Source organism: Eubalaena glacialis, chromosome 8, assembly GCF_028564815.1.
Source record: "Eubalaena glacialis isolate mEubGla1 chromosome 8, mEubGla1.1.hap2.+ XY, whole genome shotgun sequence".
NCBI classification, from domain to species: Eukaryota; Metazoa; Chordata; class Mammalia; order Artiodactyla; family Balaenidae; genus Eubalaena; species Eubalaena glacialis.
The window spans coordinates 85,502,315-85,527,493 of NC_083723.1; the positions used below are offsets into that span (position 1 = coordinate 85,502,315).

Genomic DNA, 25,179 nt, shown 5'->3' on the forward strand with positions numbered 1-25,179 from the left:
TAAGCAACAAAAGAGTATGAAATGAAAAATAAAAATCTTCCTTCCACTTCTGCCCTGTCCCCCTCCTCAGAAGTAGCACTATTAAGAATTTCTTATGTACCAGTGGTCCCCAATCTTTTTGGCACCAGGCACCAGTTTCGTGGAAGGCAATTTTTCCACAGGCGGGGGTGGGGGGGATGGGGGGATGGGGAGGGAGGGGCTGGTTTGGGCGGAATTGCGAGCGATGGGGAGTGACAGATGAAGCTTCACTCCCTCACCGGCCGCTCACCTCCTACTGTGCGGCCTGGCTCCTAACAGGCCATGCACTACTACCGGTCCGCGGCCCAGGGGTTGGGGACCCCTGCTATATACCCTTCCAGGACTGTTCAATTCATATACCAGCATATACACATGTATAGAAACAAATTATACACACTGAACAATGTCTGATCTTTGAAAAAACATGTTAATCAATCATTTTACTTTCCTGTTTAGAGCCATTCAGTGGATTTCCATTGTTTCAGGATAAAGTCCAAGACCTCTAACCCTGCACTAAAGGCCATGTGTGATGTGGTTCTTGCCTCACTCTCCATCCTTATCTTAAGGCACACAAGCTACCTTACTCACCATGCTTCAGCCATGCTGGCCTTCTCTAAGTTCTTCAAATGCGCATGATCCATCCTGTTTCAGCGACTTTGCACATGCTGTTCCCTCTGCCTGAATGATCATCCTCTTTTGCATTTAAAAAATCAATTATATCCTTCAGATCTTAGCTGAAATTTCACCTCCTCTGGGAAGGCTTCCATGACCCCCAGAACAAGCCAAGCCTTCTATTATATACTCTTGTATCTCCCTATATTTTATCTTCATAGCATTAGTATTAGTGAAATTAACTAATAAAGGGGAGAAACACTTTTGGTCAGGGAGCATCCTTCAGCCCCTGCTAGGAGAAGAGTAAAAAGGACCGTGCTAAGTGAAGCATCAGCTCCCCCTACTCCCCCTCCCTATGCTTGGCCTCTAATGAGAACTTCAGAGCACAACTGGACATCATCCTCAGGCCCCAAAATGAGGCAAAGGTGGAGGCAGAGATGGAGCCTGTGGCTCCAAGACTGTGATGGGCATCCTTCAAGTCCCCAGGCCTGTGCTGAGTCCTGCAGCGTTTGTGAAAGGGGCACTTTTGGTCTGAGTGGAATGCTCTCCATGTGTCTTGAGGACAGAGAGAATTTTTGTTCTGTTTCCTGACACTCCTCATACACAATCCAGAAGCAAGACTCAGGAACTGGCCTCAGGCATCGTCTTAAGTACTTAATGCCACTTGAAAGGTCTTCCTCTGGCTTGGACTCCCCCACTCTCCCACCGCCAGGAGCTGCTTTCATGAAGGTAATGAAGGAAAACGGGTCTGTGTCTGGACTGTCTTCCATAAAATCAAGAAATAAACCAGCCAGTTGCAGGGAAGAGGTATTTTACTCAATCTTAGTGACCCTTAGGTTTTCAGATTTTTAAGAAACTTGAAGAAAAGCTACACCTGCTGAGGGAGTGGAGATAAAGAAAAGACATGGAAGAAGTTGACCCAAAAGAATGGAGGTGCTATTCCTCAGCTCTGTTTCTGAGAATGGGCTATTTCTAGGTCTGCTTGATCTTTAAGATACAACTGCCATAGACAAAAGTCAGCGTGCCTAGTGTTACACCAGCATGGAAGCCCCAAGGAAGGGGGAGCTAACTGTCACTGAGGAACAGAGGCAGCTCAGAAAGGTTCCACAGCAAAGTGATATACGGAGAATGGGCTAAAAAAAATATTTTCAGGAAGAAACGAAAGCAGACACAGAGAAATGGAAGACCTTGGATCTCACATTCACCCAAAGTCAACCACATACTAAGCATGGAATCGGGGTTAGTTTAATTGGTTTCTCCTGTTGCCCACACAGAAAAAATGTGTTGAGAGACAGTGGGCAGGGAGGGAGGCAGGATGATAATGATAGAGATGAAGAAAGCAGAGACAGATTGTGGGAGGCTTTGGATGCCCTGCTTGAGAGACTGGATATCATCTTGTAGGAAAGTGGAGGCACTGGAGGATTTTTAAGCCAGGGAATGCTGCTCTGTCCCAGAGCTCCAGTTCTGACGGCGGGAGGTGTGGGCATTCAAGATGCTAGCTGAATGGAGGTGTTTAGAAGACTATGGCAAATAATCAGGCAAGAGATTATAAGGGGTGCTTGCTTTGGCAGCATGTATACTAAAATTAGAATGATACAGAGAAGATTAGTATGGCCCCTGCATAAGGATGACGCATTAATTTGTGAAGTAATGCATACTTCTGTGTTTAATGGGTACAGAGTTTCAGTTGCGGAAGATGAGAAAGTTCTGGAGATGGATGATGGTGATAGTTGCATAGCAATGTCAGTGTACTTAATGCCACCGAACTATACACTTAAAAATGGATAAAATGGTAAATTTTATGTTATGTTTATTTTACCACAATAAAAAAATCATCGAAATATCAATATTAAACAAAAACAGATCATAAGGGTCCGAAGTGATAGTGAAGATCAGGAATGGAGAGGAAGGTGCAGGTGATGGAGGCATTTTGAAGGACAGTCCACAGAACTTGTTGATTAATTAGATGAAAGAAATCAGCAAGAAGAAGGAAATCAATGTATTCAGAGTCCTCTCTGACGCATGACTGTTACACCCTGAGAAGTGGCTGGATTTGGGGAATAAACTAAACAGGCATCTTACTTATTAGTTTTCCTGGCTAACAGTAAAGCTGGTACTGGCTTTCCACCTGCCTGATTGATCCTAAGGAGACGAGGTGGGGGTGACTAAAGCCCAAACCCCTAACACATAAAATCTTTCTTAATTTTCCATTGTACATATGGTTGATGGTCAACAAATATTTGAATTATTGATCAATTAAGCCCTGGGGTTGCAATTGTAGTACACAATTAATGCTTGATGGTGGTTGTAACCTTTCCTTGTATTTCATTTACCTGGGAAAAAGTTTCCCTGCTCTAACAAATATTCAACTTAGGGTAAAGAATAGACTCATTAGCAGTTTTCTTTCTCATTTTTTCTTTAATGCAGACAAACAATTTCCAGAAAAGTCCCTGGGCAGGTATATGAGAAGGAGTGAGGATGCTCCAAAAAGGCCCCGAGCTTTCCTGGAACACTCAGAGCGCTCCTCTGAGCAGGGGAAAATCAATAAGGAGGGTTTTTCCACAGCCATTAATTAAGGTATATTCTAAAGATCATTAAAAGCAATTAGTGCTTTGTCAGCTACTGTAAACTAGAACTCTGATTTTTTTTCCAACCAAGTGATTCTCAAGAGGGAAGTTAGTACAGTTTTAAAATGAAGAAGTGCTTTGTCTCAAAGTTTTTAGTCAAGGTTCTTAATAAATTAGAAATGTCAAATAACTAATTAAAGAAAGGCATGCATGTTTATATGTATCAAAGGGAACAAAGGATACAAAATTTGCTAATGCTTTTGAGTCATTAACACTTTTTTTCCTTTTAGGTACAGATTATATCATGTAAAAGTAGGTGTGATATTATGTGAAAATTGGGGAAGAAAGAGAGGAAAGAAAATGGCATTTATTGAGCCTCTGCTAATTTTCAAGCCCTGTGCATAGCACTTTAAATGTTGTCACATTTGATCCCTATAAACCTCTTAAGAGGTTTGTATTACTACCTCGATTTGACAGTCTCAACTGAGGCCCAGTGTCTTAGTGGGTTCGGGCTGCTATAACAAAATATCACAGAGTAGGTGACTTCTAAACAACACAACTGTATTTCTCACAGTTCTGGAGGCTGGAAGTCTGAGATCAGGTTGCCAGTACATTCGGGTGAGGGCTGTCCTCCAGGTTGCAGACTTCTCCTTGTAGCCTCACATGGCAGAAGGGTCAAGAAAGTTCTGTGGGGTCTCCTCTTATAAAGGCACTAATCCCATTCATGAGGACTTCATCCTCCTTATGATCTAAGCACCTCCCAAAGGCCTCACCTCCTTATACCATCACATTGGGCATTAGGATTTCAACATGTAAATTGGGGGAGGAGAGGGACACAAACATTCCTCCTATTTCGCTCAGTGTATTAGTTATGTATTGTTGGGTAACATATTATCATGAACCTAGTGACTTAAAACATACACTTATTATCTCACAGTTTCTGTGGGTCAGGAGTCTGGACATGGGTTAACTGGGTCCTCTGCTTAGGCAAGGCAGCCATCAAGGTGTCTGCCAAGGCTGGGGTGTCATCAGAGGCTCAAGTGAGGAAGGATCTTCCTCCAAGCTCCCCTGGGCTCCTGGCAGAATTGATTTCCTGGGGCTGTAGGACTCACAGCAACCTGCTTTTTCAAAGCTAGGAATACAGAGAGACACTAGCAAGACAGGTGCTACACACTTGTGTAATCACAGACATCCCATCACTTTCACCCCAATGCATTGATTAGAAGCAAGTCACAGGTCCAGCCACACTCAAGGGGAGAGGATGACACAGTGATGTGAACACTCGAGGCGGGAATCATGGAGGCACATGAAAGCCTGTCTAAAATCAAGGTCATATAACCAGCAAGTAGTAGAGCTGGTTACAAATCTAAATCTGACCCCAAACCCTGTGTTTGGATTCCAACCTCAGCTATACCTCTGACCACATGAGTTATCTTGGAGAAATCAGTTAACTTCACCAGGTCCAAGCCTCCTGGCTTAAAAAAAAAGAAGTAGCTGCCATCTACTGTGATTCTACAGAGGTGGGCAGACCGTGGTTGAGAGACCTCTGACTCCACACCTCACACTCAGGGAACCGGGAGCGGTCTTCACAGTATGGACCCACCAGACATTTTAATAGTATCTTTGGTCCTTTCCGCAGTGTCATCTATGCCATTGTGATCAGAACTATTTGGGTCAAAAGTAAAGCCCATGAGACGGTGATTTCCAGCTGCTCAGGTAAGTCTCTCATCTGCATTACCCAACTCTTAGCTAATTTTGCTTCTGTACAGGTTTTCCTCTAGCAAATATGAGCTTAGGTTTTCTGGTTATAATAAGCCTGCTCTGTTATATCAGGGCCCAGCTGGCAGGTCAGACCCCCAAAGGCTGTCCCGGGCAGGCTCTGCTTTCTCCATGTGGCTTCCCTAAAAAGTGAGGAAGGAGGACTTTGGGCCTGGCCAAGTTGTGCCAGCAGAGTCCTTCGAAGCAGCCTTTGAGCCAGGATCTGAGGGTCACCCTAGTCTGGCAGGTCTGGGAGAGAGGGCCCCTGGAGGACTCTGGGATGAAAAGAGAGGACAGTGCAGGGAGGAGGCCGCACATTCATCAAAACATGAGGACAAACATTTCTACTTGGCTTACATTCACAAGAAAACTGCCATCTATCCACAGAACAGTCTTGGACCCTAGGACAGTCAAGGCATGGTTCACGCCTTCCCCACTGTCCCAGCACACCACCACACACCAGAATGAGCCTGAGGCTGCCAGCTACAACCCGTCCCCAAATCCCGCTTCAGAAAACCTTAATGCAGAGCACCGCCTACACAATAGGTGCTGAGACTTGGAACCCTACCCTGCTTCCCAGGCAGACATTGCTGGGCCTCTGAGGACAACCTGGAGAGAACACAGCAAACCAACGTGCCCGAAAGAAAAGAGAAAGTGTTCCTGGGTGTCTAGTTACTTTAATGCGACTAGTTCTGAAGGAGGGGACCAGCTCTGCTCCCATGGAGCTTCCACACCTCCTCCCATTCCATGTACACACACAAATGCACACATTGAAACACCCAGTCTCACATACACACACACACACTTACACGCCCATATGCACACACATATACATACTCACCCACATAGGCTCACACAAGGGCAGCAAGGTATAACACCGATCCCTGGAGTAAGAAGAGCTCGTTTCTGTTCCAGATGTGCCACTAAGAGCTGTGCCACCTTGCAAAGTCATTTAACCTCTCTGGACTCCAAGGGGTTAAAATGAGGGGACAGATTAGATTCTCTCTAAGTCTTCCTCTTTTCAGACTTTCAGCTGTTACCTTTATTGGACCAAGACAGAGCTCGTTTTCCTCCACATCAAAGCTACTTCTTTTAGTGTAACTGAGAGAAAGTTAAGAGGATTCATTACTGGGCACTAATAATCTGTATCCCTTTCCCTAGGAGAATTAGTAGAGATGTGTAAGTCTTGGTGTCTTCATCTGAATTCAGTTCAATTCTGCTGTGTTCCAACACGTGTCAGGAGTGGTCCAAAGGACCAAGAATGCTAAGGAGTAAATAGCATGGATCTTGACTATAGGAAGCCTACAGTCTCGTGCACTGAGTCTCAGCCCAGCCCTAGCTGCACAAGAGTGTTTCCCAGGGAGCTTTTCAAATGCACCAGTACCCAGAAACTGCTGCCTAAGAGATTCTGATTTACTTCATCTGGGGTGGGGTCTGGGCATCATTACTTTGGAAAAGCTCTTTGGATGATCTTAATGTGGATCCATGTTTGACAGCCTCTGGTCTAGTAGGAGACACTGTCACAGGCAGCTGACTTCCACTCTGAGTGACGAATATAACCCAGAGGTGTTCACAGGCTGCTGGGAAATTTTCCACCCATGAAGAATCTATCATTTGCTTGTGGCTCAGCACAGATCCTTGTGCCTCCCTCATGCTGGTCTAGTCTTTGCACTCTGGTTCTTCTAGAAGAACAAGAGTAATCAGAGGGGATACATTCATTTTATTCTTTGTGGGTGGCTGGCGATGGTCAAAGATCAGAATATTTGTCTGAAAAAAAAAGATGGATGAAGGCATCCTTCCTATATCAGATATCAAAGAAATACACCAAATAGTTGTTGAACAATCATAGAATTACATGAAAGGGGGAATAGAACAGGACAGAAACTCTAAAGGAAACCTAAGGTATTTAGGGTATGATGAAGTAGTTCAGACTGATAGGGAAATAGAGATTGTTTGAAAATTAGTGTTGTTGAGAAAACTAACCAACTATTTGGAAATAGATGGGTAGGTAAATAAATAAAAAAATAAATACACATGATTGCTACCTTATATGCTATAAGGAAATAAACTACTGATTAAGGGAAAGAAAAGAAAATATATGAATTATTGTTTATAATCAGGAAAAATTGAAAAAGGTATGAACATCCTACAATGAGGGATTAAGTACATTAATTATACAGCCATACAATGAAATACTACAGCTCTAAAGATTATTGTATAGTATACTTATTGCCTTAGAAAGATGTTTACGGTGTATTAGATTAAGAAGGAGAAAGCTGTATGGTGTTGCCTTTATAAATGTGTGAATATATAATATACAATAGAATATATAAGTGCATGTACAGATAGATGATAGCTGGATGGATAGACAGATAGAAAATGTCAGGGAGGACAAATACTAAATGTTATAGTGATTATCTCTGAGTGGTAGAATCTTAGTTGATTTTTATTTTCCTCCTCTTTTTTTTTTTTTTTTTGTGCTTGGACACTGAGAGGTCTAACGCTGAGACTGTATACATATATTCATTTTGTAAAAATTATCATCTATCTTTTACAAATGGAAATCATATTAATTTTTAAATTATACATATCTGTAAAGATATATAGATATATCATTGCATTGCTTGGGGAGCTTTTCAAGTGAGTTGTCACTTAACAGAGTGCATGACCCTAGTGTGATGGTGAACAGATCAAGTGTAGTGCGACCAGAGGGCTTTGGAAGGTCCAGAGCTTTGGGTTGGAAGGATGCAAAGGGAAAAGGAGGATGTTTTAGTATGCTCAGGCGCCACAGCAATATACCACAGTGAGTGGCTTAAACAACAAATTTATTTTATCACAGTTCTAGAGACTCGAAACCCAAGATCAAGGTACCAGTCAGTTCTGTTCCTGGTAAGAGCTCTCTTCTTGGATTGCAGATGTCCGCTGCTGCCTTCTTGCTATCTCCTCACATGGCAGAGAGGAGAGAGACAGAGAAATCTTTCTAATGTCTTTTCTTATAAGGGCACTAATCCCATCATAGGGTTCCTGCTCTCGTGATCTCATCTAACTCTATTTCCCAAAGGCCCCATCTCCAAATACCATCACATTGGGGGTTAGGGCTTCAACCTATGAATTTTGTGGGGACACAAACATTCAGTCCATAACAGGGGAAGAGTCAGGGAAAAAAAAAAGAGATGGTGGAAATAAACAAAGACCAACCAAATGAGAATAGACAAAGGCTATTTTTTCAAAGCTTGCTATAGCAAGGGACTCAGCCACCATCACTTGTCTCTTGGCAGAAATACAAAAGCAGGCAGTGGAGTGAGAAAGCCTCCAGTACGTCCTGATTGGTGGCTGTTGGCATGTGGCAGCTGTAAGTGTGCTGACTAGAAGCATGGCATCCTGTGTGATGGGTTACGGGTGTATATTTGGCTTTCTCAGGATGGCTTTAAGTAAAAAATAGGGGCAAATATTAAAGAAGCTGTCAGTCATTTATCAAGTCTTGGCTATTTGGGGTAGACTGTTACAGGTATTCTTATTTGGCTTATGGACTGTGAGATAGAGACAGTGGTCTGACTTCCTCCAAGTCTGAGTTGCACATAGCAGGTTGGCTTCCTGATCTGGTTACTGTAGATAATGGGTTGGTTTCCTGGGCTGGTTGCTGCAGAGTGTGAGTCAGAGTTCCATCTTAAATATGATCTGGCCACCATCCATTTGTTTGTTCCGTCTGTCAACACAGACTGACAAGACAGAGGGACAGACAGAGCACTTACTGTCAGCCACTTTTGGGTCCTTTCCATATTTTACCTCCCTGAATCCTTACGGAACCCTGAAAGGTGATATTATCGTCTATCTTTTGCACATGGAAGACAGGCTTGAGGGTAAAGCAATTTGCTTGTTTTCATAGGTAGCGCATGACACAACAGGATTCAAATGCACATATGATTGGCTAGAAAGCCTATGTTTTCTCCTCTACATCAAGCTCCCTCTCAGAAAGAAGGACATGACAGAAAGGAAGGTGATGAATGACTGAAAAAAGAGCTCAAACTAAAAAAAAACAAACCAACCATTTTTTTAATTAAAAAACCCAAACAGGATTGTTGGCATGGCTGTCTTTCACCAGCCTCCCTGCTGTGCTTGGCCTTCAGAGCAGTATTCCAGTCATCTCCCGAAGTGTTTTGTTTTGATATATTTAAAAATCTAAAAGGTGACCTAATTTTGTTTAAGTAGGCTGAGGTCTTCCTGTACTTTCAGATTTAAATCAGATTGCTTTAAACCCTTGTCCTGTGGTTTCTGCCAGTTCCAGGAGACTGCTGTGTCCTCTCTCCCTGTCCCTCTGGGTTCTTACCCCACTGTCTCACCTCCAACAGCTCTTCTGTCCCCTCTGCTCCTGGTCCAATGAACCATGGAATTCACCTTATTTTCCTTAGGTTTGAGGTGATGAAAAGTTTCCACATTCTGTCAGCTACCCCACCACCCAGGGTGTCTCCCACCCCTTTTTTCTCAGCAGACCTCTCACCACTGTGGTTGGGCCCCTGTCTCTCCCCAGAGTGCCCCGTATCTCCCTGCTACTCGATTTTCCAGTCCCTGCACTCTTGGGTTTCCCCCATCCTCTAGTCCCTGAGATATTACAAAGCCACAGAGAGATCCATTTTCCCACTGATACACAGTACGCCATTACTCCTCCCCGAAGGTGGAAATGGCTACAGTCAGTTTTTATTCTTTAATACAAGTTTATATGTCCATCACACCTATTTTTTAGTTGTCTATATCTTTATATCAGCATCACTGACCCCTTTCTGGAATGAGGAGCAGGCAGATGGTGGTTTCAAAAGCCGGTATACTCTCTATATCTTATTCATAAGCAGAACCCACTTGGTTTTCTATCTGTCATTACAGCCAAGTAGCTCTGGAGTTGGCTGGTAAGTAGGATCTCCAGTGGTGTTAGTACCCCAGGGTTACTGCTCCTCAACGAGGGGACATAAGCAATGATTAGTGTGAACAGAAGCTCACTTTGTAAACAGGGGCTGCAAAATTCAAGTTTAAGAATCACTCTTCTTTCTGGCAATTATGTCTATTTCTCCCCCTCAAAGGCTGACAGAAAGGAAAAGAAAGAACTATTTAATAAATGATCTACAGACTTTCCCAAAAACAAGTGCGTGGAAGGTGAGAGGTAGAGAATATGAGGTTTCCAATCCCGTAGGTTATCTTTCATAAATGAGCTTGCTCTTGATGCCCAGGGGTGTTTACTCCTTTAAAACAGAACATTTATCGCATGGGGGCAGGAGATGGGGGAGGTGCACCCATGAAATAGATGAAGTATAACATATCTGATATAACTGAGTCTGTCCAAAGTATAGGTATATCCAAAGTACATGTTTCCAATTAAATGGGGCAGAACGAGGTGAAGAAAAATCTTCGGATTAGGAACTGGGTTAGAGTCCTGTTCACCTCTAACTAAACGAACTTGAAATAAGCCCATTAAGTACCTTTCTTCATCAGTACATGAGAGTATAATGGCTTCTCTGCAAACAACACCTTCAGCAAAAGACATAAAGAACTTTATGAAAAATATATACAGGGCTTCCCTGGTGGCGCAGTGGTTGAGAATCTGCCTGCCAATGCAGGGGACACGGGCTCGAGCCCTGGTCTGGGAAGATCCCACATGCCGCGGAGCAACTAGGCCCGTGAGCCACAACTACTGAGCCTGCGTGTCTGGAGCCTGTGCTCCGCAACAAGAGAGGCCGCGACAGTGAGAGGCCCGCGCACCGCGATGAAGAGTGGCCGCCGCTTGCCGCAACTAGAGAAAGCCCTCGCACAGAAACGAAGACCCAACACAGCCAAACATAAATAAATAAATAAACCCAAAGTTTAAAAAAAAAAAAATATATATATACATATATAAATAAATGACACTTATAGCATGTTCGTGGATAGTAAGATTCAGTACCATAAAGATGTCAATTCTCCTCAAATGATCTACAGATTAATGCAGTTCCAATCAAAATTGAAACGGGACATTTTATTGAGCTTGACAAGCCAATTTAAAAACATACATGGAAATTTCAAGAGCCAAGAAAAAGCCACGAAGACGGTTCTGGAGAAGTAGAACAAGGTAGTAGAGGTTTACTGTACCAAATATTGATTTATCATAAAGTTAGAATGATTAATAGAGTGTGGTATTGACACAATTCAATAGAAAAATGGAAAATAAAACAGCCCCCAAATAGACCTACACATATATGAGAACTTGATACATGTCAGAAGATCACAGGGAAAGAAATGAAATTGGAACTTCACCTCAATTCTTAGGCAAAATTACATTCCAGGAAATTATAGACTTAAATGTGAAATGTAAGACTTTAAAAAATTATTAAAGAAAATGTAGGGTGTTATTTTTATGACATTAGAATAAAGGAATTCTTAAACGAGATACAAGATACAAGGTACATTAAACCAAAAAACTGATGGATAAATTTGACTCTATTTATATTTAAACGTCAAGCCAAAAAGTGGGAGAAGCTATTTGCAACACATAATCTGGGAAAATGTATGAAGAATGTATGAAGAACTCCTAAAAATCAATCAAATATATTTTTTAAAAAGATAAATAGAAGAAAAATGAGCAAGGCACAAACAGACATTTCACAGGAGGGAAAAGAGAAATAGCCAAAAATAAGATTCTCAATCTCATTGATAAATCAGGAAAGTGCCCATTTAAACTTCAATTAGATACAATTTTCCACTCACAGGACTGGTAAAAATTTTGAAGTCTGTTATTTCTAAGTATTGACAAAGATAAAAACCTCATGGTTCATCTGGCAATATCATTCCTAAAACACTTAGTAGACTTCTGATTTATTTGCTTCCAGTCAGTTTCACATGCCAGCAATCATATTCAAAAAGTCTTTCTGAAAATAATTCTCAGGTCTGACTTGTTTCTTTGCTTCCTCATCCAATCCCTTTCCCCTAACTGAATAGAAGCTAGCTTGAGGCCACCTGAAACCATAGGTGGGAGGCCATATCCTTAGTCTGATCTTCCCCTCATTGCTGGTTTAAACACCTCACTGTAATAACTGAATTTGGGTTCAGGCTTCATCGGCACAAGACCTGCACACTCAGAAGGTATACACATTCGCATTTTCATTCTGTACCTGGCCACGCAAAGTATATAGCTGGTGCTACGAGGGGCTAGGAGCAACTGACCCTTGCAACTCTACAAGATCCCACATTTTAGGACATTCTTTTAACTTCCTTTCATTTTTGTTCATAAACCAACCAACTCTTGTCTGAGTTCATCTCTTTTTTCTAATACTTTGCTAAACACAGCTGGTGGCAATCAACACACACTATTAACATTCTGTTTGTCAACTGTGGTAGTTAATTTTCTGTGTCAACTTGATTGCCCTAGACAGATAGCTGGCCAAACATTATTTCTAGGTGTGTCTGGAGTGCATTCCTGGAAGCATTTGAATCTGTAGACTAAGTAAAGAAGATCGTCCTTACCAATGCCAGTGAGAATCATCCAATCCACTGAAGGCTTGAACAGAATAAAGAGGCAAAGGAAGCGTAAATTTGCTCGAGCTGGGACATCCATCTTGTCGTGCTCTCGCGCATCAGCATTTCTGGTTCTTGGGACTTCAGACTAGGATTTAGAGATTTACACCATTGGTTGCCTGTTTCTCCAGCATTTGGACTTAGACTTATACCATCATCTCCCCTGGTGTTTCTCCCATGAAAATGCCTTTGGATTTGGGCTGAATTATACCACCAGCTTTCCTGGTTCTCCAGCTTGCAGACAGCAGATTATGGGAATTCTCAGCCTCCATAACTGCATGAGTCAATTTCTATTACAAATTTCCACATATATATATCCTATTGGTTCTGTTTCTCTGGAGAGTCCTAACTCCACACCACCCTTGTACCCTCCCTGGGGGTCCAGTCTCAGTAGGCACACAATCTGCCTTCCCAAGCATCATATATAACGGTTCTATCCAATGCATCTCTAGTGTCCCAGCTTTCGCTATCAGTTTCCTTATTACCTGCTGCCTGCTCACTAGGCCAATGCCACATGTTTTAGGTTTGTGTTATGATAGCGCTGCATATGAAGCACCAACCTCTGCTTTAGTTAAGGAAACTCTAGCAGCTATACCAGAGAAACCCCCAAATACAGCAGCCTTAAAATAGAAGTTTGTTTCTTGTTCAATTAAAGTCCAGTTAACAGTAAAGGTCAAAGGGATGGATACAGTCATTCAGAAACTCAAGCAGATGGGAGATTCTGCCACTCTTAACAGATGGCTGCTAAGGTATTGCTTAGCATCAGCATTCAGCAGTCTGGGGAGGGGGGAAGAGAGAGTGAAGGATTACTCATGGGGTTTATCTGAGCCAGGCCTGGGAATGGTACATATGGATTCTTCCCATGTTCCTAGATGCAGAACTTAGTCACATGACTACCCCCTGCTGAAAGGGAGACTGGGAAGTGTAGTCTCTCTGTGTGCCCTGGGGGCAAAGAAAGGATTTGGTGGATAGCTAACCTGTCTCTGCCACAATTATTTTAGGTCTGTCAGGGTTCCTGGTTCTGCCTGAGCTGAGGAGCTGAGGAACAGAAAAGGCTGTGAGTTAGGTAAGTTAGGTCATACCTCCTCATATCTAGCTATGACCTCTTATAAAAAACAAAAGGAAGTGGCCAAAGTCCTGCAGCTAAGCAGATGAGACATAACATGCTAAAAATAGTTAACATTCAGGTTCTATTCGTAGATAAAGAGGTCATCAATGATCAGAAATTGAAAGTGAATTTTAAGTTTAAAAATTTTAGAAATCAGGCAATCAGGCATAACTGTTAAAATGTTTAATTTTTAAAATAAACCTGAAGTACATAAAGTTCCCAACATATGAAAAAATATATATTTTAAAATATTAACCAGGTAGGCTTCCTTGTTAACGAACAAATCACCTGGACTCATTGTAGGTCCACCGATGGCCCCTCCACCCACCAGGAATAAATTCTGGTTCACTTAAAATCCCTAGATACCAACTGCTCCCCCTTCATGGGCTCAGCGCACAAGAAAAATAGGTTCCCAGTGACTCTGCAAGGGGCATGAAGCATGGGGAAGGTAAGGAGCAGGAACTGGCCACTTGGAGACTAAACCTCCAGCGTGGGCCGCCACTAGGGACGCATCCTTGAACTAAGACAGCCTAAGGCAGCATGCTGCTTCCAGTCCTGAATCTAATTGACCCACCGCCTCTAGGCTGCCCCCTATTAATGCACAGTGACAGCTGAATTTCACTGCTTTTCTGGCTCCAGCTCAGCCCCAAGGCCTGAGTAGAAATAATCCTTTTATCTCCCAATAAAGGAGAATACTGGGATTTTGTAGCTCAGCTCACTTTGAAGAGCCATCTTTAGGAGCTGGAGGCTTTGCATTTCCTAGAGTGGTTAGATTAAATATGCTTATCACTGATTTCATTGGGAGATCAAAGGGCAGGAGTTGATTATATTGTCACCCATTTGCTCTGTGGAAAGTACTGCAAGTTTCCATTTTAAGCAGATTTCAGAGCACAAATGTCATTCTCGAGAAGTTTTCTGAAAAACCAACTAAGTCTTCAGAGCCATACTGTTTAGGAGCCAGCTGTTAGTCCAGCAAATGGAGATACTTCGAAAAGATACAATTTTTTAAAAATAAAGTTATTAATTTTATTAATTTTTTAATTTTTGGCTGCATTGGGTCTTTGTTGCTGCACATGGGCTTTCTCTAGTTGTGGCGAGCGGGGGCTACTCTTCGTTGCGGTGCGCGGGCTTCTCATCAGGTGGCTTCTCTTGTTGCGGAGCACAGGCTCTAGGCGTGCGGGCTTCAGTAGTTGTGGCACTCGGGCTCAGTAGTTGTGGCTCATGGGCTCTAGAGCACAGGCTCAGTAGTTGTAGTGCACGGGCTTAGTTGCTCCGCGGCATGTGGGATCTTCCCAGACCAGGGCTCGAACCTGTGTCCCCTGCATTGGCAGGTGGATTCTTAACCAATGCGCCACCAGGGAAACCCAAAAAGATACAATTTGATCTGCTGTCTTTTACTTGCCTCCCCTGGCTATAATCCCACCCTGATAATTAGTTGATGTATACAATTCCTATATACAGATAACACTGTATAATAGCCTATCTAAATGTATATGGTAATACCTTCTGTTCACTTCCATAAAGGCAGCTCATACCTCCTGAAATACCGTTAAAACCCATTCATCCCAACTAATAAGGGAATTGACATTCTCAGTGTGGGGCTTGGCATCTTGAATACATTATTTTATGTTAATTATCAAAATAACTCTGTGAGTTTGGTGTTTTATGCTTCATTTTTTTTTTTTATAATTTATTTTATTTTATTTATTTATTTTTGGCTGCATTGGGTCTTTGTTGCTGTGCTTGGGCTTTCTCTAGTTGCGGCGAGCGGGGGCTGCTCTGTTGTGGTGCGCGGGCTTCTCATTGCGGTGGCTTCTCTTGTTGCGGAGCACAGGTTCTACGCACGTGGGCTTCAGTAGTTGTGGCACGAGGGCTCAGTAGTTGTGGCTCACGGGCTCTAGAGCGCAGGCTCAGTAGTTGTAGCGCACGGGCTTAGTTGCTCCGCGGCATGTGGGATCTTCCTGGACCAAGGATTGACCCCATGTCCCCTGCATTGGCAGGCGGATTCTTAACCACTGCGCCACCAGGGAAGCCCTATGCTTCATTTTTGAAAGTGGGAAACTGAGGCTAGAAACAGTAGGCAATTTGCATGAGGTGACACCGCTAGTAAGTTGTGGAGCTGGAGGGTGTATTCAGGTTTGACCCTAAAGTCTCTATCCTTCCCAAGATATCACCTTGAAAATCAAGGCTTTTCAGCCTTGGTACTATCAGTGTTTTGAACCAGATAATTCTTTTTTGCGAGGGGCTGTTCTGTGTACTGAAGGATGTTTAGCAGCATCCTGGCCTCTGCCCACTAGATGCCAGTAGCACCCACCCCCAACCATTTGTGACAATCAAAAATGTGTCCAGACATTTCCAAATATAACCCAGGGGGCAATATTGCCCTCACTTGAGAACCACGGCTGTAAATGCTTCTGAAGCATTTGCTTCCTTACACCACTGAAGTTTTGTGGTGCTGTGAAATGCACAGAATGATTTGAAGGCCCTAATAGTGCCTAAGAGTGGCCTTCCAGGGGAGACATTAAGAAATAAAAATCAATTCTAATTAGCATTTCAGTTCATTGCACATAAAAAGCCCCTTATTCCTATGATTCCTGCTAACCGTTTGTCCCCTCCAGTGAGTAAGTGTTCCCGCTGTGAGAACACTCAGAAGCTTCGATGGCTTGCAGCTGCCTCAGAAATTCAGCCCAAACTCCTCAGGGAGACATTTAAGGTCTTCCCACTTTGGCCTCAGTTCTTCTCCCCACTCTCAAAGCCAGCGTCCTTTCAGGCTCCAGCCAAGCGAGATGACTCACCGAGGTCCAAACGCTTCCTACATTTTCTTGTTTCCGTGTCTTGGCTGAGGACGTTCCCTCTGCTTCACACGTCTTTCCCAATCCCACGCCCCTACCCCCAGCTCTGCCTTGGGAATCTCTGCCTCTGCCACACGGCCTCCTCTGCCTAATGGTAGGGGGATGGCTTCCTTCTTCGTTCATAGTCGGTTTTTGGTTTTCCTCGCTCTCATCTCACCCAGCCGTGTGCGGAGTGTGTGATCTTTCCTGCTGGATTGAAAGTTCCTAGAGAAGAGGAACTCTATTTTAGCCTATTTTGTTCGGTCCTTATCTCTTAGCAGATGTGCTATGCTTGGTGGGTTGGACTGGACTGGATTGGAGAGGGGGTAGAATAAATAGTGCAAAGGTAAATATCACACCAGTTTCCATGAGGATTTAAATACGCTTCAAACGTGAAATCTGAACGATGTAGTGAGGACCAGCGAGCACAGTAGTTGGCCTCTAGGGTATAACCGCCCTGCCCCATATGACTTAGGCGCCCTGGGTGGGCCTCTGACTTGGGCCACCACTAGAGTTGTGCCCCTTGAACCTTAATCAATGGCACCCAGCTGAGGGTGTGTGGGGCTAGCATTCTATCCATGACTCCCTCATTGAGGGTATGCCCTGGGGCAGGTCTGCATATATCCGGAGGGAGGGCACCTTTACACAATTTTCACAAAGGCACCATACGGGCTGGTAGAAGCCCTGACAGTAAAAACTCTCCCACAACATCAAGGCACCCTGTGTACAACATCTCCATCCCCAAATCTGTCATCTAACTACTCCTTCTACTAAGAACTATTGCACTGAATTCTGCCCATCCTAATCAATATTTGTTTTACCACTACTTCTTGACTACAGAGAGGTTTATATTAACTCGTTCAACAAATATTTGTTAATCATTCACTAAGTTTAGAGGATGCAGAAACAACACAAAGTCTCTGTCTCCATTAAGCTTACATTCTAGTGGATTCTTATATTTAACCCTCACACGTTTTACTATCAAACAACCCACATAGGCTTAAAGTTATAACCAGGCTCCTATTTGGGACAGCTTTTTATTATAGCCCTGGCTTGAGCTTTTGTTGAGAGTAGGGTTTCTGAGTTAAATGAGCACACTAGTCTGGGGTAACAATTCTAGGCAAACCGCTTTGCCCTAGGTTGCTGAAGGGACAAGACGGGTGTCTCAGCATCGCCCCCTGTGGTCACATGGCTAATTCCAGCTTCAGTTGATTCAGGGCATCCAGCCAAGCCTCTTGAGAGAGTCTGGATGTCCCAATGCATTTGCATTTTATATTAAGCTGCAAACTGAGCAGTTTCCAGCACCCAGCCCAGAGCCATCTTTAGGAAAATGTCCAAGGGGGGTCTTCCTGGGCATAGGTGAGGAAGATGGAAGTGGTCCCATGACAACTGTGGGTCTAACCTATGATGCTCCTATTGGCAGAAGCAGCATTTATTTTACCATTCTCCTTTTGTGCCTGCAGATGGAAAGCGGTGCACCATTTCCAACCGAGGCCTCATCTCAAAGGCAAAAATCAAGGCCATCAAGTATAGCATTGTCATCATTCTTGGTAAGCAACGTCCCTCCTTTTGTTGCAGAACTGTGTGGACATTCCAAAAGCAAATTTGTACCTAGAACCTGGTAGCTGGAGAGCCCATACAATTAAAAAATTTGTCTACAGGCACTTCTACCTTTGTCTGATTAGATAAGAATATGTGGAGCTAATCAGTCCATCTAGGCCTCCTTCAAGGGCTGACATTTGGTTTCTAATCACTCTCTTTATGAATATTGTTGTCCACCACAGCCCTGGGGTGGATAATGTGGAGAAAATCTAATTAGGACATAACTGGCTGAAGCTGATGCTCACCATCATCCAGTTGACCCAGTTGCTTTCCTGAAGGCGTACTCTCCCCAGGGCTGAAGTCCATCAACCAGAGGAAGACAAAAGTGGCATTCCATTTCTTCTGGATGTTTAATGTCAAGGTCACTATAAATCCTTCCCTAATGGATGCCTTATCTTCTGTCCGCCCTACTGTCGTCTTCCCTTTCCTTTTCCTTTCTCTCTACTCTTAACACCCATAAAGTCACCTCATCTCAGAAAAAAAAAAAAAAAGGTATTTCTAGAGTACCTAATATATGTCAGATTGGTGTACATTCTTTGTTATTCTCAAACCTTCAAAATTTTCTCTCCCTTCCACCCTCTCAGTTAATGACCCTGATTCTTATTTCACTGAGAAAATACTGTATCAGAATAGAACTTCCTCATTCTCCTGCCTTCACATCCATGGACCTACCTGCATCTCTATCTGTCTTTTCTCCTATTACTATGGATAAACTGTCTCTGCTTCTTTCTAAATCCAAAATGCTCACTTGAGCCCTGTATCCCATTCCTTCCTGCCAACTCAAGATTTGCTTCTCCAATCATCTCCTCTCCCCCACAGATGTCCCCCTTGCCTGGATCGTATGCACACAAGCATACTGTAATAGCTCCCTCGATAAACTCTCCCATAACAGATCCTCTTTCACACTCTCTTTTCTAGCAGAACTCCTCCACTTTTCACCTCTCATTCTCTGGAGTCTATTTCTCTTAGCTTTCTTTCCTATTACTCTAGTAAAGGCATCCTTATCAAGGCCACCACAACCAACAAAATGCCAAATATCAATTCTCAATCTTTACCTTACTTGACTTCTAAGCAACATTTGATTCGTCCTTCTTTGGAACGCTTCCTTTGCTTGGAAATTATAGCTATGATTTCTACTTGAAATCTCTGTGTATAATTTCTAATAAGCTTATCAGAGTCGACATGAAAACCCAGAAGTCTCAGCATGCTCTCCTACCTCCTGCAAGATAACTCTTCCTCCCGTTGTCCCCAGTTCAGTAAATGACCGCATCTTTCACCCAGTGTCCACACCAAAAACCTAAGAGTCATCTGTCTGTCATGATTCTATTTCTCTCCCACCTCACATATCTAGTCCATCAGTAAGGCCTAGAGGCTTTACCTACAAAAGAGATCTCGAATCCAACCATTTCTCAGCATCTATACAATTATTTCCTTGGTCTAAGCTTCCACCAACTTCTCCCTGGAACACTGCAACTGATCTTCTCTTATTCCTTCCCTGCAAAGCAGCCAATGTGATCTTTTTAAAAATGTAAATCAGACACTATCACTACCCTGCAAACCCACATATAGCTTCCCATTACATTGGAATGAAGTCCTACTTTTTCCCATGTCTTACATGGCCTCTGTGGTCTATCCCCCAGCTAAGTCTCCAGCCCCATTCCCCTGCTCTCCCCCTTTCCTATTCTATAACAGTCACACTGGTTTTCTTGCTATTTCTTCAAAATGTCAACTTGTTCATACCTTGCACTGTTTCCCCCACCTGAAATGTTCTGCCTTCAGATGGTGGCATGGCTTATCCCTCACATCATCTTGTTTTCCAACAATACCACCTCTTCAGAAAGACCTCCTTGATAAGTCTTAAATAGCTCTCCTGTAATCTTTACCCTACCTTATTTTTCTTCATATTTCTACTTCTACCTGACAGTATAGGATATATATTGATCTGCCTATTGTCTGTCTCTCCTGCTGGCATAAGAAATCCATGAGAGCAATGAGGTTTGCTTTTGTGTTCCTTACATTATTATCACCAAGGCCTTAGGGGGTCCACGCACACTAGGTGCTTAATTAATTTTAGTTGAATGAATGAATGAGGTTATGCAAGAAGGAAAGGGATGTGTACCATTTCCTTTTTATTTAGCTCAAATACTACCCCTCCCTACCCTTCTTGCAGCTCTTGGGAGCTCTGGGAGCATAGCTCTCATGTTAGCTCTTCTAGTGTATCAAATCACCAGAACCGTCCGTCTCACCTTTCTAAAATGCAACTGCAAAATGCCAAACAGACCACAAACAGTGTGACTCAGCGAGCAGAACATAGTCACAAAACAACACTGCAGGCAGACCTGGGAATAGAGCATATACCACCCACCAGGGCTCAAAATCCTTTCCCAGAAGCTTCTGAAGTAGATCAAAGATTATCTTGCCTTCCCAGATAATCAGAAGCACAGATACACATTCCCTGGATGTTGAGTTAGGAAACATATCTTATACATGTGTTTCAGAGCCAATATAGCCTTTCGTAATCAGGGACTATATTCCCAGGCACTGGGTTCCCTTTAGTCAGAGAGCAGTGCTGCCCACAAGGAGGTCAGCCAGTGTCAACAGCCCAATCAGACCAAAACGCTCCTTCCTATAACAAATATTTTGTAATGCCCCTTTACACCCTGAAATGAAACGTATACATAAAACTATCTAGTTAACGTAATTCTTAAAGGATCAATATACAATAATATAAAGGAGGAATAGAAAGAAAATAATTTATAATAAAATAACATAGATTTCAATATAGAAATACTTGGGCACAGCCCAATGAAGTAGTAATAGCTCCAAATGAAAACCAATGCAGGTGTGTTTTCATGGAGACGTGAAAAATAAAGCAGTATTGCTCCCAGTGACTTTATTTTCCCAGCAGGTGAGCAAATCCTGCTAAAGTTCCAAATTAAACAAAGTAATCTTTCCTCTATTTACAAGGGAATTACACTTCCGGAAGACTCAGTATTTATTTAAAATATTGTGTTCATATATAAAACAGAGTTAGGTTTCTAGATTGGGGTCATTATAAACAGGGTTCTCTGCTACATAACATTTGAAGGATGTATGGGACATGGGTGGGACTGCTCGCATCGTGCAGGAGGACCGGTATCCCTAGGAAAACCGGAACCCTCCCCTAACACACACAAATACATAAACATGCATTTAAAAAATTCCCCCAAATGGAAGCTTTGCCCCTCCATGCCCCAGAACCACTATTCTGGGCCAATGCCAGGCTTCACCACCTGAGCCCAGAATGTTTGGTGGTCTTTGTGTTTGAATTGCTCCATTTTAATAGATTGCCAAGGTCTGGGGTAAAAAATGTGTCAGTCAAAGCGTTACGGAGGAAAGTTGGTTCCTGCAGCCAGATGGCAAAGGAAGCCTGACTTCTCTGCGGAAAAATCCTATGCGTGAGAAAGGGGGAGAAAAAGGGTGGAGAGGATGTTGCAAGAAAGTAGGAGAGCACATGTGTGTGTCCAGTCAACCCCAAGAAGGTTTATCTCTGTGGTAATAATCTGGGTTCTCCAGAGAAATAAAAGATAGATATATATGTAAAGAGATTATTATAAGCAATTGGCTCACATGATTGTGAGGCTGAGAAGTCCCCAGATCTATAGACCCAGGAGAGCTAAAGGTATAGTTTCAGTCTGAGTCAAAGTGAGAAGGCAAAAGAAGATCAAAGTCTTAGCTAGAAGACAGTCAAGCAGACAGAGTGACTCGTCTCTCACTCAGCATTATTTATTTATTTATTTATTTAAATTTTTTCCCCTAACCCAGTGTTAGGAAGATATTTTCTTTTTTAAAAAAAATTAATTAATTAATTAATTTATTTTTGGCTGTGTTGGGTCTCCATTGCTGAGCCCGGGCTTTCTCTAGTTGCAGCGAGCGGGGGCTACTCTTCGTTGTGGTGTGCAGACTTCTCATTGCAGTGGCTTCTCTTGTTGTGGAGCATGGGCTCTAGGTGTGCGGGCTTCAGTAGTTGTGGCACGTGGGCTCAGTAGTTGTGTCTCGTGGGCTCTAGAGTGCAGGTTCAGTAGTTGCGTCTCGTGGGCTCTAGAGCACAGGCTCAGTAGTTGCGGCACGCAGGCTTAGTTGTCCGTGGCATGGGGGATCTTCCTGGACCAGGGCTCAAACTCATGTCCCCTGCATTGGCAGGTGGATTCTTAACCACTAGCCACCAGGGAAGTCCCACTCAGCCTTTTTATTGTATTCAAGACTTCAGTGGATAGAATAATGCCCACTCGTAGTGGAGAAGACAATCTGCTTTTCTTAGTCTACAAATTCAAATGTTAATCTCATCCAGAAACAGTCTCACAGAAACAACCAGACATAACGTTTAACCAAATATCTGGGCACCCCAGGACCCAGTCAAAGTGACACATAAAACTGGCCATTACACTCTGGATCTCCATTTCTCATCCCCTTCCTCTGAGGATTTGGATCCAAACAGAAATCGGACAGAGTCTTACCCACACCACCTGATTTGTAAGAGGTATAGGGTGGGTGTTTTCTGGAGTGGCTGACTTAGAAATGGAAAAGAAAATTGAGAATCTTGTGACTTAGCCAGGCTGTGTTTCGAAACATTAGGTACCATCCTTCCCCTCGTCTACCCCAAATCAGGAGTCACTATCTGGGCAAAGTGCTCCCTTTTCTGTCTTTTCCCATAGAGTCTCCAAAGGGCTTTGCTGGGTTTTCTTTCACACTGTGTAGAATGAGAGGCTAAGGCCGTGCTGAACAGTTCCCAGCCTTTCAGTAATCCCTACAGTGGTCAAATTGGAGCCTCCCTTTACGAATAGAGAAGCTCCAGCAAATTTACTCAATTTTAGAAATGCATCTGTGGGATGTAATGTATGTATGTGTAGATGTGTGTGTTTAAGTAAATATGACATTAATGTTAACACACACACAACTGTTCTAAATATTTCTGAGAGATTCCAGGTGCTAAGGAAGCTCCTAGTTGAAGCTGCAATCAGGGCCAACACAGAGGGCCCCCTGGGCTGTGGGCTGCTATGGTGCTAACGGCTCTTTTCTCCCCAGCCTTCATCTGCTGTTGGAGTCCGTACTTCCTCTTCGATATCTTGGACAATTTCAGCCTCCTTCCAAACACTAAGGAGCGTTTCTATGCCTCTGTGATCATTCAGAACCTGCCGGCCTTGAATAGCGCCATCAACCCCCTCATCTACTGTGTTTTCAGCAGCTCCATCTGCTTCCCCTGTGGGTAAGGGGCATTCCTGCCTGGGTCAGACATGGGGATGCCCACTGCAGTCACCTCCAACCTGTGTCTTCCTCACGCCAGAGCTCCCTGGCAGATTATAGATGAGACACTGGAGGGTCAAAAATGTTCTGCTAGTATGACAAATTCAAATCCAGCCTCATCCATGGCTCATGCTTTCTCCTATATCACATCACCTCCTATAGCAACCATCCTAATCAGGTCACATATAGAAGACCTTTTTTTTTTTCAGTTCAAAGCTTCTCTACATGAGTTGTCACAATAAAATGCCTTGGTGATAGCAGAACATGAAGCATTATTATCATTTTACAGATAAATTCAGGCTCACAAGGTTACATGACATTTGAGATTATATGAATAATTAGTTGCAGAGCTGAAATTAGATCCCTCCCACATCTACTCAGTCTGCTGTTTTTCAGCTGTTTTACTGCACAGCTACAGGGAGTAGGTGGAAAAATCCATAGGATATAGAATCGCAGAATGGTTTCAGGTTTGGGTTTGATGCCCTCCACTGGATCTCTCCTCCATCAATTGACAAGATCTTTCAAGTCCTTCTAGAATTATGGATGGTAGCATTTCTCAATGATCCTAAAAATCACTGATAAGTACTAGAATGGCTACCATCCCCTGCCCCCCCTTGCCTCTGGCCTCTCGCTCGTTGCCGCACTCCCCTCCCCTCCCCTCCCCTTTCCTCTTGTCTCCGTGATAGAATCATAGAATGGTTTCAGGCTTGGGTTTGATGTTGTCATTGCTGATTCATAGCTACACGTGACCTAGGGAAAGTTATTTAACTTCCATAAACCTCTGTTTCCTCACCTGTAAAAAGGGGCTAATAGCAGTGCCTACCTCTTGGCCAGTGATGTCTCTGTCCATTGGGCTCTGGTGCTGACCAGTAGGAAGGAGGGCTGTGAGTGGTGGGGAAGGAAGGTGAGGGGTATTACATATAAAGTGCTTAGCATAATGTCTGATTCTTAATACATTCTCCATAACTGTTAGCTCTTAACATCCCTACTTCCCTTTTCATCAGGTCAAATTATTTTTCCTCTCTGCTCTGTTCTTTCTCTAGGGAGCAAAGATCACGGGATTCCAGAATGACATGTCGGGAGAGAACTGAGAGGCATGAGATGCAGATTCTGTCCAAGCCAGAATTCATGTAGACCCTGAGGCAGTGGTATTGCTAGGCTGAGCCCCATCAGCTCTCCTGGGTCCCCATCAGCATCCTGGGCATGTGCACGAAGCCTGAGCCAACTTCTCCACCCTGCACTTTTCATCACTTGGGGGATGCACAAGGAAAACATCCTAATGAGTGTGTGTCACCTGCATTGGCAAGTTTTAGCCAATATGAAGTCACATACTATTCACACCAGCCAGGAAATATGCCCCTTCTTTCCCCACCACTCCCAGCTGTCCGTCCCACTGGTCAGCACCAGAATCAATGGACAGAGACTTCACTGGCCCAGGGCCTAGGCTTGGGCAAGCAGAGGGAACTAAAGAAGCATGGTACATGTGTCTTATAATTACAGTTTAAGAAGTAAATAAAAGTCTTACCTGGGCCTAGATTTTCCTCCCATTTTTGGATTTAAGTTTCAGTAGTTGTAGCCAAAGAGATGTTTGTCTTGAAATGCCAACAAATTCACTTCCAGGCATTGAAGCTTTGCGTCTCCTCTGCAGATGGCCTTGGTTGGCAGATGGATGTGTTGGCAGCAGCCAACCTCACAGTCTCATTGTATCAACAAATGATTTGTAGAAAGAACACAAATGCTGGCCCTCCAGAGCAAGGTTGAAATTGAGGGGTACTTTCTCTGGTAGGAAAAGAAATAGTGCAAAAAGTCATGGGTTCCTGACTTCCAGGCTCTGAGAGTTGGGACCTGGGTCTCAACACATGGC

General features: G+C 43.4%; 1 protein-coding gene and 1 non-coding gene across 4 annotated transcripts in view; both read left to right on the forward strand.

Annotated features, from left to right (window-relative positions):
* The window catches only part of NPSR1 (neuropeptide S receptor 1), a 140,078-nt gene extending 115,629 nt beyond the window's left edge, over window positions 1-24,449 (forward strand). For 2 of the 3 annotated variants that reach the window (XM_061197908.1, XM_061197909.1), the window contains 4 exons: window positions 4,837-4,913; window positions 17,894-17,980; window positions 23,097-23,277; window positions 24,359-24,449. In XM_061197908.1, the coding sequence (XP_061053891.1) occupies window positions 4,837-4,913; window positions 17,894-17,980; window positions 23,097-23,277; window positions 24,359-24,449 (436 nt within the window). Of the gene's footprint in view, window positions 1-4,836; window positions 4,914-17,893; window positions 17,981-23,096; window positions 23,278-24,117; window positions 24,220-24,358 lie in introns of all 3 variants that reach the window. The other variant, XM_061197907.1, reaches the window with a different exon arrangement.
* On the forward strand, window positions 2,186-2,292 carry LOC133097118 (U6 spliceosomal RNA). The gene has a single exon (XR_009701991.1). It is a non-coding gene; the product is annotated as a U6 spliceosomal RNA (small nuclear RNA).
* Window positions 24,450-25,179: the final 730 nt, after the last annotated feature.